At 42.2% G+C, this 20408-nt stretch overlaps 1 protein-coding gene across 2 annotated transcripts in view; it reads right to left on the bottom strand.

Annotated features, from left to right (window-relative positions):
- Window positions 1–1509: 1509 nt before the first annotated feature.
- LOC122564336 (CD83 antigen-like) overlaps window positions 1510–20408 on the bottom strand; it is a 30926-nt gene continuing 12027 nt past the window's right edge. For both annotated transcript variants that reach the window (XM_043719061.1, XM_043719060.1), the window contains exons 4-5: window positions 4462–4562; window positions 1510–4018 (exon numbers count right to left, since the gene is read on the bottom strand). In XM_043719061.1, coding sequence (XP_043574996.1) covers window positions 3851–4018; window positions 4462–4562 — 269 coding nt within the window. In that variant the 3' untranslated portion in view covers window positions 1510–3850. The remainder of the gene's footprint in view (window positions 4019–4461; window positions 4563–20408) is intronic.

Genomic DNA, 20408 nt, shown 5'->3' with positions numbered 1-20408 from the left:
AAGAACGCCTCATCTTCCGCCTCGGAACACTTCAACCCCAGGGCATCAATGTGGATTTTAACAGTTTCCTCATTTCCCCTTCCCCCACCTCATCCTAGCTTCTAACCTCCAGAAACTCGGTCCCCTGACCTGTCCGGACTTGTCCGATCTGCCCAGCTCCTTTTCCACCTATCCACTCCACCCTCTCCTCCCTGACCTATCACCTTCATCTCCTTCCCCACTGACCTATTGTACTCTATGCCACTCTCTCCCCACCCCCACCCTCCTCTAGCTTATCTCTCCACGCTTCAGGCTCTCTGCCTTTATTCCTGATGAAGGGCTTTTGCCCGAAACGTCGATTTTGCCTGTCCTCGGATGCTGCCTGAATTAGCATTAGCATTACCTAACCTGCACATCTTTCAACTGTGGAAAGAAACCCACGCAGATATGAAGAGAATGTCCAGACTCCACACAGCCTGTCACACAAGGCTAGAATTGAACTCGGGTCTCTTGGGGCGCGGTGAGGCAGCAGTACTAACCATTGAGCCACCGCGCCACCCATATTTGTATTAACAAATATTAAATTTGTAATTTGATCAGAGTAGTTAATCAACTCTGATGTGGGCGGCACGGTGGCACAGTGGTTAGCACTGCTGCCTCACAGCGCCAGAGACCCGGGTTCAATTCCCGCCTCAGGCGACTGACTGTGTGGAGTTTGCACATTATCCCCGTGTCTGCGTGGGTTTCCTCCGGGTGCTCCGGTTTCCTCCCACAGTCCAAAGATGTGCAGGATCAGGTGAATTGGCCATGCTAAATTGCCGTAGTGTTAGGTAAGGGGTAAATGTAGGGGTATGGTTGGGTTGCGCTTCGGCGGGTCAGTGTGGAATTGTTGGGCCGAAGGGCCTGTTTCCACACTGTAAGTAATCTAATCTAATCAATAGTAACTCCAGCTAATTATTTCCCCAAATCTCTTGAGCATCAGACACCAATCATTCAGGATATTAGTAAGGACCCTGAGGACTTTGTGATGCATGGATCTATGTGGGAAGTGACTGAAAAGCTTAAATATCTAATCAATAGAACCTCTGCGCCCCGGACCCTCTGTGATTGCCAATCACCCTTGGAGTTAGAGTTGGAGAGGCCAGACAGTTCTGCAGTATTTTCCTGTGTGTGTGTGTATCCAGGAAAATGTTTGATGAAAACTTATTCTAACACAACTGACCCTACCACTCCATTACTCCCCTGACACCATGACTAACACCACCCCCAAAATCAAATGTGCATCTAACATGAATATTATCCCTGTTTGCCTCTCATGATTCTCTTGTGCTACTTTAAACCAAGGAATACGTAGTAAATGAAAACCAAAATAACTACAGATGTTGGAAATTAGAAACAAAAACAAAAATTGCTGGAAAAATTCAACAGTTCTGGCAGCATCTGTGGAGAGAAATCAGTTAATGTTTCAGGTCCAGTGACCCCTCTTCAAAACTGCCTGAAGTAATAAATACTTTTCTTCAGGGCGAGGAGTAGAATGGTAACATCGTTTTAATGGTTATGTAGGAAATTGCACTAGTCATTCTAGTTGAAGATTGATATCAGGGAGTCAATGTAATCAGTATCTGTATTTGTCTGGACAACTATTTGTTTTCATTATTATAATTTTATGCATGTGCATGTGCTGCTCCACCTAGTGGTAGCATTAACCACTAAAGCAGCCACAGGGTTTGCACCATTTAATTCCTGCTCAATTGCATGTGGCTCCTATTACCCTTACTTACCATTTAACTTGTAGGATCCAATTTTCTGTACTTCTGGCTGGTTGCATCAGGTCTTTTAATTCACCTTGAAGCTTAATTACTTGGCTTTTAAAAGACTATCAAAGAGTATGCCTTCATAAATATGTTTGACTTTAGATGATAGAACTCTGTACACCCTATATAAAGCATTGCATCTAAACAAGTCTCAACCAACTTTAAGCAGGTGGGTCCAGTTCGATAACATCTTGGAAATCGTGCGCCAATGGTCCTACAAACCATTGTGACTGCACTGGGAACAGACATTCCAAACTACAATGCTGGCACATTCAGTTTTTAGGCTCACAAGTTGTTTGGCAGTAAAACGTTTTGCTGAATTTCTAGGCCAGTACATTTCAGAATCATACACCATGCCGAATTAGCTAATCCATTAGCCAAACCTCACTTTATTGTCCAAACATTACTCAATTCGGACCCAAACCCATGGAATTGGTTTTTACTCTTAAGTTATCATTGCCTCTTAGCTCCAATACCCCTTGAATGTGAACTTACAATCCTCCAAAAGTTGATCCTTCTGGTGAGAACTGTTGGTCCATGAAAGATATCAGCCATTCCTGACCTTCCCTCTGACAATGGAGTCCATCCACACCAAGATCACTACAGTTTGACTGGAATTCTTACAATGTCCAGACTGTCTGAAGCTGGGCCTTCTTCTAACTGTCGTAGTCATTTTTGCCCCTTTATAGTAACTGATAGCAAACCAATCACAACCACATCAAATATTTCCCTGTTAATCAGGATGTCTGAGAGCTAATCTTCCTTGGTGTATTTCACACACAGTTCAGCCAGGTATCATCAATTAAACAATGCAGACTTTTTCCATGAAATAAAAGCTCCAGAGAAAATGATCAGTTCACAAAAACAGACTGTGCTGGAGAATCTCAGCAGGTCTAGCAACATCTGTGCAGAGAACAACAGAACTGGTGAAGTGTCACTGGGACTTGAAATGTTAACTGTTTTTCTCTTCACAGCTGCTACCCAATCTGCTGAATTTCCCCAGCATTTTCTTTCACAGTCTCAGATTTCCAGCATCTGCAGTTCATCGGTTAAGTTTATATTATTATCATCAGCTCAACCACTCATTCTTGCATTTGCTGCATTCTTCCATCTCATTTCAGGTTTCCATCATGTGTGGTAGTCTTCTGATCACAATATAATATAATCATTTTTTGTTGTCAATACTTAAGATAGTCCAGAACCACGGGCAGAGAGAAATGCCAATTTCGTTTTTTTTGCTGATGAGCTCCAGCTTGAAAACATTTGCACCACTGATGTTGAACTCAAAAATATATCCCAAAATGTGAAGTTATTTTTCCTCTCTGCATACAATGGTTTTCTCTACAGTTCATGCAGTTAGTCATTACAGGGGAACCTCGATTATCTGAATATTGGATTATTCGGCAAGATCGCAAGGTCTCGATGCTTGGCTAAACAAATTATCCGGAATTTCGATTATCTGGAATTCAATTAACCAAACAAAATACTCCCTGCCTATGTCTTTTGGATAATCGAGTTCCTCTGTATCTGCACATGAGCCTGAGAGCGTACGGTCCAAGCTCCAGATTTTGGAAGAAGTTCGTGACCTCAGGATCAACAGTTGTGCAGATGCAGCCAATCAATGTTCCACATGTGGTGATCAGCAATAATACACCAATCATAGCATTGACTTCCGGTTCCAGAAGTCACTGCTGCGCAAGGGTCCCAGAGGCCCAGGCAGCTGGTGAGAAAATTGGAGGGAACATTGAGATAAAACCAATCAGAAGGAACTAGGCTGTAGTATTGAAATTGCAAACTTTATATTAATTGAGGGTAATATTGGTCTAGGTTTTCCACTTCTCAGCACACAGCAGGAAATCCTGTTGGCTTTTCGGTTGTTGGAAATTCATGGTCTGGTAGTTCAGAGCTTTTCCATTGTATCCCTGAAGTGTTACAGAAGTAGAAAATCTAGGCCATAATGTTGTGAGCTGCATTGAGAATGTTCAATCTTATTTCAGTCTCAGAGAGAAAGCTTTTTGTCCCGTCAATGTATGCAGCCTTCAATAGACTTATGCTACTCAGTGAAATCCAGAGTTGAGACTGTGGGTCCCCCATGTTTGGGTTTCAGTCTGCCAGAGCTTCAACACCGAGTATTGAGAGAGCACATTGTTGCCAAACGGCCATGAATAACTCTTCACTGTCTTGCTCATTTCTTTTACACAGGTTTCTATTCCTCCGGAATATTTCTGGAAAGGGGAAAGAAAATCACAACATAGGAAACTTAAAAACATATTTTTAACCAAATTCATTTTAAAGCTCAACTCCATTCCAAAGTTATGATCTTGAGAATATTTGTTTCATTTTAATTATAGCAGTTGTACTTTGCCACCATGGAAGGGCAGCAGTTCTGCATGTTTCTGCTCTCAGTAACAGTCCTGTCTCATGGTCTCTGTGGGTACATGAATAGGAAGGGTTTAGAGGGATATGGGCCAGTGCAGCTGGCCAGTGCAGAATGACACCAACATCCTGATACCAACTGCAGTTGTTCAAAGAGACCTCCCTCATGGCCTTATCTGATGATGATGCCATGTGGTGTCCCTCAAGCAAGATAATCAATCACCTCTCTCTTGTTATTACCACCCACAGTCTGAGTGACAACTTTCATTCAAACAAATAAAATGTAACTTACTTTGTATACAAGGTACATGCATAGAATGGGAGGCAGACACATTGCCATTACAATGAATATCAGCATATTCCTGGTTATTCCTTCAAACTGGTTAGATTCACCTGTATTAAAATAAAAATCAGTCATTCCAGTATCTAATGTCGTAAATACATGTTTATACATACAAATGAGGAGTTAGTGAGTAATTGAGCTATATGAGGTCATAGAATTATATAGCACAGAAACAGATACTTCCATCCAACTTGTCCACGCTGTCCAGATATCCTAAAGTGATCTAGTCCCATTTGCCAGCATTTGGCCCTTGTCCCTCTAAACCCTTTCTATTCATGTACCCATCCAGATGCCTTTTAAGTACTGTAAATGTACTCAACTCACTATCTCCTCTGACAGCTCATTCTATACATGCACCGTCCTCTGTTTGAAAAAGCTGCTCCTCAGGTCCCTTTTAAATCTTTCCCCTTTCACCTTAAACCTATATCCTCCAATTTTGAACTCCCCTATCCTGCGAAAAAGACCTTGGCTATTCACCGTCACCATGCCCCTCGTGATTTTATAAACATCTTTAAGGTCACCCCTCAGCCTCCAGAGAAAAATAGCCCCTCAGATTTCTTCACACCTTTATTCTCAATCTAAACTGAGAAACTGATCTCATGTCTTTGAATGAACCTTGAAACCACGTTGTTCTAACTCAAAGCACCACCAACTGAGCCACCAAATAATTATCAGGTGATGGTGGGATTAGTTACCACCCCACCCATTGCTGAAACACTTGACACCATTTACTGTTACATGACTAATTGCCAAATGGGTGAGGTACCATGGGATGGATAGAGCCAGTCCTGTGGGCTTTCTGCAATTGCAGCTTAGTTTGATTAATTATCCAAAGCCACAATGGAATCTGCTTTGACCACACTCTCAGCAACCCTTGCAAATTTTAGCCACTCATGAGGTTAAAGTTCTTCCTCACATTGCTGTTGTTTGTTTTGCCATTTGTCTTAAACTGATACCTTCAGATTCTTGTCATTCCACAGAAGAGAATAGGTTTCTCCCTATCTACTCTGTCCAGACCTTTCATGATTCTGAACACATCTGATTAATTCCCTTCGAAGGATCCTTTTTTAAGAAGAACTACCCCAGCTTCCTCAAATCAGTCGGTCTTCAAAACAAATTCTACAGGCACAGCATTCAACCACATGACATAGAAGAAGAAATATGACATCCAGCCCATCACATCTGCTCCACATTCAATGAGATCATGGCTGATTTTACAATTCTCAACTGCCTTTTCCCCATAAGCCTTGATTTCAAGTCTTTCTCAGCATTGAACATATTCAACAGACAAGTCTTGACAGCACTCTGTAGTAAAGAATTCCACAGATTCAATACCATTTGAAAGAAGAAGTTCCTCCTTATCCCTGTCTTAAATGTGCTACTCTGAGAATGTGCCCTTTGGTCCTAGACTGTCCCCCAAGGGGAAACAATCTTCCTGCACCTGCCCTGTCAAGTTCCCTAAGAATTTTGAAGGTTTCAATAAGATTTCCTCCCATCCTTCTAAACTCCAACGAGTACAGACCCAGCCCACTTAAACTCTCCTCATAAGACAGACCCTCCATACCTGGTATCAGCCTAATGAAACTTCTCTGGACTGCCTCCGATGTCCACTGCATCTTTCCTTAGATAAGTATCCAAACTGTGCACAGTATTCACAGTAGTTCACACAACAGGCCTGCAGTGTCATATACAGTTTTAGATATTCCATTCCCTTTGAAATGAAGGCTAACATTCCATTTGCTTTCCCTATTACTCACTGAAAGTGGATGCTAACTGTTTGTGATTCATGTACAAAGATGTTAAATCCCCTGTTCTGTAACTTTATGCAGTCTTTCTCAATTTAAATAACATTTGGCTCCTCTATTCTTCCTGCCAAAGTACATAATCTCACAATTTCCCACATTATATACCAACTACCAAGTTTTTGACCACTCGCTTAACCTGACCATATCCCTCTGCAGACAATGTCATCCTCACCAGTTGCCTTTCTACTTATTTTTTGTGTCAGCTGTAAACTTGGCTACCACAAATTCACTCAATCATGAAAAGCAGCAGCCCTAGAATAACACTGCATATTTTCCTACAGTCCTGAAAGCTTGCCGTTAATTTCTGTTTGAGATTAGATTCCTTACAGTGTGGAACCAGGCCCTTCGACCCAACAAGTCCACACCGCCCCTCCAAAGAGTAACCCACCCAGACCCATTTCTCTCTGACTAATGCACCTAACACTATGGGCAATTTAGCATGACCAATCCACCTAACCTGCACATCTTTGGACTGTGGGAGGAAACTGGAGCACGCTGGAGGAAACCCATGCAGACACGGGGAGAATGTGCAAACTCCACACAGACAGTCACTCGAAGCTGGAATTGAACTTGGAACCCTGGTGCTGTGAGGCAGCAGTGCTAACCACTGAGCCACTGTGCCGCCCCCATGTAATTTCTTGCTACTCAACCAATTTTATCACCATGTTGCCACTCTCCATTTTATTCTGTTAACATCAACTTGTTCATTTCCAAAAGCTTTTCTATGACAAGAATTAAATTTAATAGCTGCACGTTGTACCATGCTTCCACCTGTTTTGACTTGCAAACTTCCTGTCCTGGTGACTAATCAATTTTAAATATAGACAGCCTTTCTAATACCTCCTCTTGATCAAACATTTCAACTACTCTCTCGTTCAACATGAATTTGGCATCTTCATTGCTAAAGAAAGTTGCAAAGTGTACATTTAAACCCTTAGCCATACTCTGCATTATTTGAGGACACTGTTTTAATTCCTAAATAATCCCATGACTAACTCATTTATATGTTTTTGATTCCCTTTTATGTTAGCTGCTGGAATTTTCTCATACAATATCTTTGCCCCTCAGAATTCTGCCTTTCTCTGTACCTCTCTGAACTGAGTCTAGTCAGCCTGGTTCTCAATTGGTGAATTATTAACCTGACATCTGTCATAAGCACCCATTTTCTTCATCTTAGGATCATCATTCAATGAGCACTAGCTCTGGTTGTTCTACCTTTCCTATTTTTGGGAATTGTCTCAAATATTTAATCCATAAAGTCGCAGTTTTGTCTGCCATCTTCTATTTCAACAGACTTGAGCCTGATCCATTCTCACTGCATTTTCTAAACCTCTTGTGTGGGACATGGTTTTTACTGGCAAGGTGGAATTTGTTGCCCATCCCAGTTTTCCTATAACTGGTTGGTCTTCGGCCATTTCCGAAGGTGATTAAGTGTCAACCACGTTGCTGTGGGTCTGAAGTCACATGTGAGACAGACCAAGTAAGAATGGCAGACTAAAGGACATTAGCCAACCAGATGGGTTCTCATGACAATTGACAATGGTTACATGGTTATTACTGGACCAACTTTTAACTCCATAATTCTTTTCAATGCAATTCAGATTCCACCACCTATCATATGAGATTCAAATTCATAACTTCAGAACATTATCCAGAGTTTCTGGATTACTGGTCCAGTGACATTATCACTATATCACAATCTCACCTTTTCACTCCAATGAAATTGACCCTCCTCTAATTGAGTACTTTTACTCTGGATTGCTCCTTGTACTATTTTGTGGCTAACCTATACATTATGACCAGGTCCCTTTCGGAATGACCAGTGGGGTACCACAAGGTTCGGTGCTGGGACTGCAGCTGTTTACAATATATATCAATGATATAGATGAAGGCATTAAAAGTAATATTAGCAAAGTTGCTGATGACACAAAGCTGGGTGGCAGGGTGAAATGTGAGGAGGATGTTATGAGATTACAGGGTGAATTGGACAGGTTAGGTGAGTGGACAGATGCATGGCAGATGCAGTTTAATGTGGATAAAGTGGTTATCCGCTTTGGTGGCAAGAACAGGAAGGCAGATTACTATCTAAATGGAGTCAAGTTAGGTAAAGGGGAAGTACAATGAGATCTAGGTGTTCTTGTACATCGGTCAATGAAAGCAAGCATGCAGGTACAGCAGGCAGTGAAGAAAGCTAATAGCACGCTGGCCTTCATAACAAGAGGAATTGAATGTAGGAGCAAAGAGGTCCGTCTGCAGCTGTACAGGGCCCTGGTGAGACCGCAGCTGGAGTAGTGTGTGCAGTTTTGGTCTCCAAATTTGAGGAAGGACATTCTGGCTATTGAGGGAGTGCAGCGTAGGTTCACGAGGTCAATTCCCAGAATGGTGGGACTATCATGTGTTGAAAGATTGGAGCGACTGGGCTTGTCTACATTTGTGTTTAGAAGGATGAGAGTGGTTCTGATTGATACGTATAAGATTATTAAAGGAGTGGACACTCTGGAGGCAAGAAGCATGTTTCTGCTGATGGGTGAGTCCCAAACCAGAGGACACAGTTTAAAAATAAGGGGTAGCCATTTAAAACAGAGTTAAGGAGAAATCTCTTCATCCAGAGAGTGGTGGATATATGGAATGCTCTGCCCCAGAAGGTAGTGGAGGCCAAGTCTCTGGATACTTTCAAGAAAGAGATGGACAGAGTTCTTAAAGATAGTGGAATCAAGAATTATGGGGATAAGGCAGGAACAGGATACTGATTATGGATGATCAGCCATGATCATAATGAATGGTTGTGCTGGCTCAAAGGGCTGAATGGCCTACTCCTGCAACTATTGTCTATTGTCTATAATAACATTATCAGTGCTTTTCATTGCGAGAATGAGGATTATGAAAGGTGTGCGGTGAGGGCTTTCAGAAGATAAAACCCGAGCAAAGTTAGCAAGGGAAAAAAAGATCATGGAAGATCCACATCAAAAACATAGAATACAGAATTATTTAGCTGAAACAGCAGTGTGTTCATGCTCACAGTTGAATGCCAATTGTAACCATGGCAACTCCCTCACCATAACTAATCGCAAGTAGTTCAAAAACAGAAAGGAAATCTCACTGGAAATTCAGCTAACCTATAAATACCCTGACAGAGCCCATAGAAAACACCACTTACATAAAACAGCATACAACAAAGTTCCTACCAAGGCCACATCCCAATTGTCTCACACACTGCAGCCTTCGCCAACTGATGTTGCCATGACCACAGTGATCATGACTTGTAGAAAGACACAACAACTTGCATTTTTAAAGTACTTTTAGGAAAGTTCTCGAAGCAAATAGTTCAAATGACGGCCTGCAGGGAGGGAAATCTCCAAGGCCCAAACCTTTTAACTGTTGTTTAGAAGGATTTGCTTAGAAGGATTTGCATCCACTCATACAAGGAACACAAAGTCTGCATTCAGTACAGTAAGCAATTAGGAAGGCAAATGGCAAGTTGTTCTTCCACTGCAAGGAGATTGGAATAGAAGAACAAGTAAATCTTGTTGCAATTGTATTACAGCAGTTTGGTGCAATAACACCTGGAATACTGTGAGCAGTTTTGGTCACCATATCTAAGGAAGAATATACTTGCCTTGGAGGCAGTAGAGGAAAAGTTCACCAGATTAGTTTCTTTCTGGATGAGAGAGTAGCCCTTTGATGAAAGGCTGAGTAAATTAACTCTATACTCTTTAAAGCTTAGAAGAATGAGAAGCAATCTCATTGAAACATACACGATTCTGAAGGGGCTTGACCAGGTAAACACTAGAAAGTTGTTTCTACTGACTGGGGAACCTAGACCATAGGGCTACAGGTCAGGTTAATGGCCAATCATTTAGGAATAAGATGATGAAAATGTTTTTAACTCAGAGTTGTGAATCTTTGTATCTGTTTACACCAAGAGAATTGTGGACACCCAAAAGTACATTTAAGATGGAGATGGATAGATATATTTTAATTTTTCAGGAAATCAGAGGATATGGTCTCACTGGCCTCCTCCAGTGGTCCCCAACATTACAGATACCAGTCTTCAGCCAATTCGATTCACTCCATGCGATATCAAGAAATAGTTGGAGGCACTGGACACTGCAAAGGCTATGGGCCCTGACAACATTCCAGAAATAGTACTGAAGACTTATGCTCCAGAATTTGCTGCTCCCCTAGTCAGGCTCTTCCAGTATAGCTACAACACTGGCGTCTACCCAACAATGTGTAAAATTGTCTAGGTAGGTCCTGTACATGAAGAAGGACTTGTGCCCGAAACGACGATTCTCCTGCTCCTCGGATGCTGCCTGGCCTGCTGTGTTTTTCCAGCACCACATTTTTCATCTCTGGTCTCCAGCATCTGCAGTCCTCACTTTCTCCCTATACATGAAAAGCAGGACAAATACAACCCAGCCAATTCTGCCTCATCGGTCTACTCTTGATCATCAGCAAAGTGATGTAAGATGTCATTAACAGATGCCCAGTTTAGGTTCCTCGAGGGTCACCTAGCTCCTGACCTCATTATAGCCTTTGTTCAATCTTGGACAAAACAGCTGAATTCAAGAGGTGAAGTGAGAGTGACAGCCCTTGACATCAAGGCCACATTCAAACAAATGTGGCATCAAGGAGCCCTCACAAAACTGAAATCAATGGGAATCGAGGACAAATTGGTTGGAGACATACCTGACGTGTAGGAAAATGGCAGTGGTTGTTAGAGGTCAGTCATCCCCACTCCACTGTAGTAGTTACTCAAGGTAGTCTCCTTGATGTTGAATGCTATTACCATCACTGAATACACCACTATTACCATCCTGGGGTAACTATTAATCAGAAAATCAACTACACTCACCATTTAAACACAGTGGCTACAAAAGCAAGTCAGAGGCTAGGAATACTATGGCAAATAACTCACCTCCTGACTCCCCAAAGCCTGTCTACTATCTACAAGGCATAAGAAAGGAATGTGTTGGAATGCTTGTCTGGATAGATGCAGCTCCAACAACATTCAAGAAGCTTGACACCATCCAGGGAAAAGCAGCCCACTTGATTGGCATTACATCCACAAGTATCCTTTCCCTTCACTACTGACACTCAGTAGCAGCTGTGTGCTCTAACTACAAGATGCACTGCAGAATTCACCAAAGATCCTTAGACAACACCTGTCAAACCCACAATCACTTACATCTAGAAAGACGAGGGCAGCAGATACATAAGAACACCACCACCTGCAAGTTTCCCTCCAAGTCACTCACCATCCTGACTTGGAAATATATTGTCATTTTTTTCTCTGTCACTAGGTCAAAATCTGGAAATTCCTAATGGCACTGTGGGTCTACCTGCAACACATGGATTGCAGAAATTCAAAACGTCAGATCACTATCACCTTCGCAAGGGCATCTAGGGACAGCAAGTACATTCTGGGCAGCCAGCAACTCCCATGTCCCACAAACGATTTTTTAAAATAAGGAGGTGGGCAGCAAAGTGGAATTGAGGTAAAAGGATCATCCATGATTATGTTGAATTGTGGACAAATCTCGAGGGGGAAAATAGTCTACTTTTCCTCATAAAATAAAGAAAAATGAAAGAATTGCAAATGCTGTTTATCAGAAACAAAAACAGAAATTGCTGGAAAAGCTTAGCAGGTCTGGCAGCATCTGTGGAGAGAAATCAGGGTTAACATTTCGGATCCAATGACCCTTCCTCAGAACTTGAGCTCCTGAAACGTTAACTCTAATTTCTCTCCACAGATGCTGCCAGACCTGCTGAGCTTTTCCAGCAATTTCTGTTTTTGCTACTCTTTCTCAGTGCATCCCTCACCTCTTCCACTGTGACCCCATTTTGGGTTTTAGATCCCAAATGAGAATTGAGAGCACAAGGAGCGTGCCTGTTAGTGGGAGCACACTGTTATAACTCAGTCAGAGCTCCATGGGGCGCATTGCTGCTTCAGAGCACACAATCCCAACATTTCAGCTCACAACCCCACATGGGGCCTCAACTCCAACTTTGGGAAGCCTTGAGTCCTGTTCTAAATGCAGAAGGTTATTTGTAATGTGAATCAGGGAGACTTTTGCACACAAAGGACAGAAGATCTGTAAACTGCTCCCCCAAAAGGTCTGAAGCTGTGACAACTGGAGCTGTCAACACCCAGGTCAATAGAGTTTTTTAAGGTAATGATAACAACGGACAAGAAACAAAGGTGGGAAAATAGAACTGATTTGATTGAGTGGTGAAGCAGGCTTGAATAGTCTCTGCTTTAACAACCTGCTCCTGTTAATATGTTTAATTAGGATGTTGCCAGGGTTGGGTGGTTTGAGCTATAGGAAGTGACTGAATAGACTGGGGCTATTTTACCTGGAGCGTCATAGGCTGAGGGGTGACCTTATAGTGGTTTATAAGGTCATGACAGGCATGGATAGGGTGAATAGACAAGGTCTTTTCCTCAAGGTAGGAGAGTCCAAAACTAGAGGGGAAAGATTTGAGAGGGACCTAAGGGACAACTTTTTCATGTGTATTGAATGAGCTGCCAGAACATGTGGTGGAGGCTGGTACAATTACAACATTTAAAAGGCATCTGGATGGGTATATGAATAGGAAGGGTTTTGAGGGATATGGGCCAAATGCTGAAAATGGAACTAGACTTATTTAGGATATTTGGTCGGCATGGATGATTTGGACCAAAGGGTCAGTTTCTGTTTCTTATCTTTTGCATCTATAACTCTGAAATGCCTCCTTTCATGTGTGAAAACTGATTCTCCAGTCTTCTTTATAGTGAGTAATCAATAGAAAGCATGGAGGTTTCCATTGAAACCTTGAGTGAAATTTTCCACTTCCTGGAGTTGGCGAGAAAGGGAAGTAATTGGAAGGTTTATCCTGGAGAGAAACTCAGCTGCTGTTCTCACTCTGCAATTACATTCAGGGCATGGGTGACTTTCTCAACTCAGCAGCAATTAAACCTGTAATTAGTCAATTAATGGTCACATAAGGGCGTCAAATGAGCACCTCCTTGACCACCTACCTCTCTGGTTAAAACAATAGCTAGTTCCCTGATTGGAAAACCATAGTAACCTGTTGAATTGTGGGAGGGGACCAACTGGCACAACCTGGAGGCCATCAGAAACACTGAGGCAGGTGAGGTTGTGACCTAAAATCCCTGGGCCTACCTTGTCTCCAAACCCTTTCTCTCTGCTGGCTCCATCCTGTAGGGAGAACAAAACTGAGGGGATGGCCTTGACTGATGGGTTTTAGAAATCTGAAGCTATTGGTATTTGGTTGGCTGGCAGCTTTTGCTAACCCATTTAGCCACTGATGAGGCCTTTGATAGGGCAAGATCCTCAACATTTATTGGCTGGCAGCTCTTAATAAATTGTTTAGTGAATGGTCTGGTGAATTGTTTCACTGGTGGAAGCAACATAAGCTCGCTTGCCCTCAAGGGAAATTGCACTTTTGCTTCTGTTGAATGAAAAAATACTATGATTAATTCACTTCTTCTCAGTATATTGTACAAATAGAGACTCATATGTTGCTGTAAAAGTGGAGTAATTGGCCCTTTTCAGCCATTTAATAAGATCATCTGAAAAAATTCTGAAACTCATTCATTTGACAACTTCCATCTAATCTTCAGCAGAGTATGAGAGAATGAGCTGTACTACTGAAAATAAGGAATAGGTTATCAAATTGGATTTGTATTTGCAGCAGAACATATTTGTGTCACAATTCTAAGCAGATTACAAATCAAATTTAGTGGAAGTTTGCCCTGGTTCCACACAAGCTCATAAATATCCAATATGTGAGTCATAAAAGATTTCCAAATTGAATCAGTGCAAAGTGACAAATAACAGTGAACTGTTGTACTTTGGGTCTCCATGTTGCTATGGTTCTTTCTTGTTGCTATGACATTTTTCTGAATCTTTCTGTTGTGTTGTGCTTCTTATGGTGAATCGCATTGGCTGTATTCGCTGTTTCTATATATTTGTGGAACATACTGTGTATATATTAATCCTGTTGCTCTCAAAAGAAATAAAGTAAAAAATGACAGCGACTTTGCAATAAGAGCATTCAAGACCGGGCATGAACTAATTAAATCTAACACTTGCCAAAAATCTCACTGCAATAACCAGAAATGACTTCTCCAAGGCCAGCCCTAATTACTGTATCTATCCAGATTGGGTCTATCGCTAAGAACTTGCTGTGTTCATGGCAGGGTCAGGCAGAGATGAAAACTGACTGAATCAAATCTTAAAGTGAAGTTGCCGAAATGTAAAGTAAGAGAGATGAAAAGAAAATCTTGCAGAATCCATGGGCCTTTCACTGATTTTCTCATATGGTACCCTGAAGTGACTGTCATAGCACTTTCATGCTATACTTATTGAGTGACTGGATTTAAAGGATAGCAAAGATGATTCTCGATAGGAGCAAGAGTGACAGGGTAGTTGACATGGGGGACTTCAACTTCCCAAATATTGACTGGGAATATGATAGTTCAAGTACTTTAGATGGGTCAGTTTTTGTCCAATGTGTGCAGGATGGTTTCCTGACACAGTATGTAGACAGGCCAACAAGGGACGAGGCCACATTAGATTTGATACTGGGTAATGAACCTGGCCAGGTGTAAGGTTTGGAAGTAGGTGAGCACTTTGGTGATAGTGACCACAATTCAGTTATGTTTACTTTAGCAATGGAAAGGGATAGGTGTACACCAGAGGGCAAGAGTTACAACTGGGGAAAGACAATTATGATGCGATTAGACAAGATTTAGGATGCATAGGATGGGAAAGGAAACTGCAGGAAATGTGCACAATAGAAATGTGGAGCTTATTTGAGGAACAGCTACTGCGGGTCCTTGATAAGTATGTACCAGGCAGGCAGGAAAGAAGTTGTCAAACACAGGAGCCATGGTTTGCTAAGAAAGTTGAATCTCTTGTCAAGAGGAAGAAGAAGGCTTATGTTAGGATGAGATGTAAAGGCTCAGTTAGGGAGGTTGAGAGTTACAAGGTAGCCAGGAAAGACCTGAAGGGATAGCTAAGATGAGCAAGGGGCGGACATGAGAATTTGGTGGCAGGTAGGATCAGGGAAAAACCCTAAAGCTTCCAAAGGTAACTAAGGGATACATGAATGACTAGAGTAAGAATAGGTCTAATCAAGAATTGTAGTGAGAAATTGTGCATGGAGTCAGAGGAGATAGGGGAAGAGCTAAATGAATATTTTTCATCATTTTTCACAGTGGAAAAAGACAGTGTTGTTGAGGAGAATACTGAGAGACAGGCTACTAGACTAGATGCGATTGAGGTTCACGAGGAGGTGGTGTTATAAATTCTGGAAAGTGTGAAAATAGATATGTCCTCTGGGCTGGATGGGATTTATCCAAGGATTCTCTGAGAAGCCAGGGAGGAGATTGCCATGCCTATGGCTTTGACCTTAAGGTTGTTATTGTCTACAGGAATAGTGCCAGAAGACCGGAGGATAGCAAATGCTGTCCCCTTGTTCAAGAAGGGGAATAGAGACAATCCTGGTAATTATAGACCAGGAAGCTTTACTTCGGTTGTAGGTAAAGTGTTAGAAAACATTATAAGAGATAGGATTTATAATCATCTAGAGAGGAATAAGTTGACTAGAGATAGTCAGCACAGTTTTGTGAAGGGTGGGTCGTGTCTCCCAAACCTTATTGAGTTCTTTGAGAAGGAGACCAAATAGGTGGATGAGGGTAAAGCCATTGATGTGGTGTATATAGAACATAGAACATAGAACAATACAGCACAGAACAGGCCCTTCGGCCCACGATGTTTTGCCGAACATTTGTCCTCGCTTAAGCACCTATCCAATTGCCGCTTAAAGGTCACCAATGATTCTGACTCTGACACTCCCACAGGCAGCGCATTCCACTCTCTGGGTAAAGAACCTACTCCTGACATCTCCCCTATACCTTCCATCCTTCACCTTAAATTTATGTCCCCTTGTAATACTCTGTTGTATCCAGGGAAAAAGTCTCTGACTGTCTACTCTATCTATTCCCCTGATCATCTTATAAACCTCTATCAAGTCACCCCTCATCCTTCACCGTTCCAATGAGAAAAGGCCTAGCACTTTCAACCTATCCTCGTATGACCTATTCTCCATTCCAAGCAATATCCTGGTAAATCTCCTCTGCACCCACTCCAAGATCCCTCTGCTCCTCCACCTTACTAAGAACCCTACCGTTAACCCTGTATTCTGCATTCTTATTTGTCCTTCCAAAATGGACAACCTCACACTTGACAGGGTTGAACTCCATCTGCCACTCCTCAGCCCAGCTCTGCATCATATCTAAGCCCCTTTGCAGCCGAAAACAGCCCTCCTCACTATCCACAACTCCACCAATCTTCAATATGGATTCCATTAAGGCTTTTGATAAGATTCCACATGGTAGGCTACTGCACAAAATGTGGAGGCATGGGATTGAGGGCGTTTTAGCTGTCTGGATCAGAAATTGGCTAGCTGAAAGAAGACCTGACGAAGGAGCAACGCTCCGAAAGCTAGTGTGCTTCCAATTAAACCTGTTGGACTATAACCTGGTGTTGTGTGATTTGTAACTTTGTATACCCTAGTCCAACACTGGCATCTTCAAATCATGAAAGAAGACAGAGGGTGTTGGTTGATGGAAAATGTTCATCCTGGAGTTCAGTTACTAGTGGTGTATCGCAGAGATCTATTTTGGGTCTACTGCTGTTTGTCATTTTTATGAATGACCTGGATAAGGGTGCAAAAGGATGGGTTAGTAAATTTGCAGATGACACAAGGTCGATAGAGCTGTGGATAGTGTCAAAGGATGTTGTGGGTTACAGAGGGACATAGATAAGCTACAGAGCTGGGCTGAGAGGTGGCAAATGGAGTTTAATGCAGGAAAGTGTGAGGTGATTCACTTTGGAAGGAGTAACGGGAATGCAGAGTACTGGGCTAATTGTAAGATTCTTGGTAGTGTAGATGAGCAGAGAGGTCTATGTCCATGGACATAGATCCCTGGAAGTTGCTACCAAGGTTGATAGGGTTGTTAAGAAGGCATATGATGTGTTAGTTTTTATTAGTAGAGGGATCAAGTTTTGGAGCATGAGGTCATGCTGCAGCTGTACAAAACTCTGGTGTGGCCGCACTTGGAGTTTTATGTACATTTCTGGTCACCACATTATAGGAAGGATGTGGAAGCTTTGGAAAGGATTCAGAGGAGATTTACTAGGATGTTGCCTGGTATGGAGGGAAGTTCTGATGAGGAAACGTTGAGAGACTTGAGGCTGTTTTTGTTCGAAAGAAGAAGGTTGAGATGTGACTTAATTGAGTCATATATGATAATCAGAGGGTTAGATAGGGTGGACAGGGAGATCGTTTTTCCTCAGATGGTGTTGGCTAGCACAGGGGGACATAGCTTCAGATAGAATGGTGATAGATATAGGACAGATGTCAGAGGTAATTGCTTTACTCAGAAAGTAGTGGAGCGTGGAATGCACTGCCTGCAACAGTAGTAGACTCGTCAACTTTATGTGCATTTAAATGGTCATTGCATAGGTATATGGATGAGAATGGAATAGTATAGGTTATATTGGTCTCACAGGTCAGAGCAACATTAAGGACGGAAGGGCTGTGCTGTAATGTTCTATGTTCTATGAGTCATTTATCTAAAAGATAAACACCTCCATCTCTCAAACCCATAATGCGCTGAAATTGATTTCCACCAATAATTAATCTCAGTCATTATTCACTCAGGGGTGATTTTACATGGTCCAATATAAGCAAATCTCTTGTGAAGATACTGTGTAAAGGCTTCAAACCCTGATCATCACAGAATATCTCAAAAACTGAATAACTAAGTGAGCCTAGAAGCCAGCTGTTGATGGCAAAGACCTGGACATTCCTTGCAGGTAAACAGCATTCCAAATTTTTCTTAGATGACCACACCTTTCCTTACTCTAATCTGAGGTTCCCACCTGTTTCAAGAAGTCCATTATCACCCTGGTGCCAAAGTAAAATCCGGCAGTGTGCTTTAATGATTCCTGCCCAGTGGCTCTGATATCCAGGATTATAAAGTGCTTCAAGAGGTTAGTAATTGCATACATCAGTTCCAGCCTCCCAGGTGGCCTTGATCCACTACAATTTGCCCACCATCACAACAGGTCCACAGCAGACACCATCTCCCTGTTCCTACACTCATCCCTAGAACATCTGGATAACCAGGACAGACTCCTGGTTATTGACTTTATCTCCACCTTCAACACCTTAATTCCAAGCAAACCCATCTCCAGTCTCTGAGTCTTAGGACTCTGCTCCCCTCTCTGCAACTTAAGATCCTGACACATGGACGGCAATCAGTAAGGACGGGTGACAACACCTCCTCCAAGATAATCCTCAATACCGGTGCAGCACAAGGCTATGTGCACAGCCCCTTATTAAACTCCTTATACACTCATGACTGTAAATTCAAATCTAACTCCACTTACAGTTTTGGTGATGACACCACCAGAGTGGCTCAGATCTTAAACAATGACGAGACAGAGTACAGGAAAGAGATAGAGAGCTTCCTGGTATAGTGTAAAGACAACAATCTCTCCCTCAATGTCAACAGAAGAAAGGAGCAGGTAATTGACTTCAGGAAGCAGAGTGGAGGACATGCCCCGACCTGTATCGATGGTGTTACAGCGGAGATGGTCATGAGGTTCAAGTCCCTATCACCAACAATCTGTCCTAGTCCATCCATGTTGATGCTACAGTCAAGAAAGCACACAAAAGTTTCTACTTCCTCAGAAGGCGAAGGAATTTCAGCATGTCCAAAATGACTGTTACCAATTTTTATAGATGCCCCATAGAAAGCATCGTATCCAATGGATCACAGTTTGCTATGTGAACCGCTCTGCCCAGTTACACAGATTCAAGAACAGCTTCTTCCCTGCTGTCACCAGACGTTTGATGAGACCTCTCTGGAGCTGTAACACTATATTCTACATTTGGTTCTATTATCTTGATATACTTATGTAAAATATGATTTGCCTGCATAGCACGTAAAACAATACTGTTCACTCTTTCACAGTCAAGTGACAATAATAAATCAAATCAAACCATCGTATGGTGTGACTATCCACCCATCACTTCCTCAGAGGTTCCTAGTTGAACAAACCATCATTCAATATGACTTTCATTTAGGAATGCAGAAGCTAATGGGATAGGAGAAGACTGTGTACACCATATACATAAACAATATCGCAGGAAATTATTTAAAACAACCACGTTCAGCTTTGTACTCTCCAATTATATTTTCTACAGTGAGAAAACCCACAGGAACACTGGATAACAGGGTTTAGAACTCAACAGATGACTACCTTCTGAACTCCATGACTTCAGTAGTCTCAGATCTTATCCACTGCTCCAAATATATATGACAACAGGTACAGATAATAGTTTTAATGTTGCTACTTACAGAATTGTTGTGCTCAACTTTTAGTAATTTCTAATCAACCTGTTCAGAGATGGTATTACACACCTCTGGAACAGGTGAGACTTGAAACCAGGCTTTCTGGCTCAGAGAGAAGGATGCTATCATTATGCCACAACATTGCCAGCCCCCTCTGCCTTGCACAACTATGTCTCATGATTTAATAACTCCACTGATCATAGACTTTCCCTTTAATTATATTGTGCCCTGCTTTCTACTGCCACCCTGCAGCAAACCATTTGCTGCTCCAGTACATTTTTTCAGAACTGCTACATTGCTAACCTCTTCCAATTTTGATAAAAGATCATCAAACTAAAACCTTGGGTTGAAATGTTCCTGCAGGTAAAAAAAAAATCACTGCCAGGACCAAAAAGGGGGATCCCGAGTCAGTAGCTTACCAGTGGGTGCCTGCTGCCCCATGGAGGAGGGTGACCTACCTCACAGCTGCCAGGCCATTTGTGGTGACCATGGCTGAGAGTAAACAATAAAGAAAAGGATACATTGTGTGAGTGCGTGTGTGTGAGTGCGTGTGTGTGAGTGCGTGTGAGTGTGTGTAAGAGCATGTGTGTGTGTGTGTAAGTGTGTGTATGAGCATGTGTGAGTGTGTGTGGGTGTGTGTGAGTGTGTGTATGAGC

This window comes from Chiloscyllium plagiosum, chromosome 29 (genome assembly GCF_004010195.1).
Source record: "Chiloscyllium plagiosum isolate BGI_BamShark_2017 chromosome 29, ASM401019v2, whole genome shotgun sequence".
Lineage (NCBI taxonomy): Eukaryota > Metazoa > Chordata > Chondrichthyes > Orectolobiformes > Hemiscylliidae > Chiloscyllium > Chiloscyllium plagiosum.
This window is presented reverse-complemented; position numbering and strand designations above follow the sequence as displayed.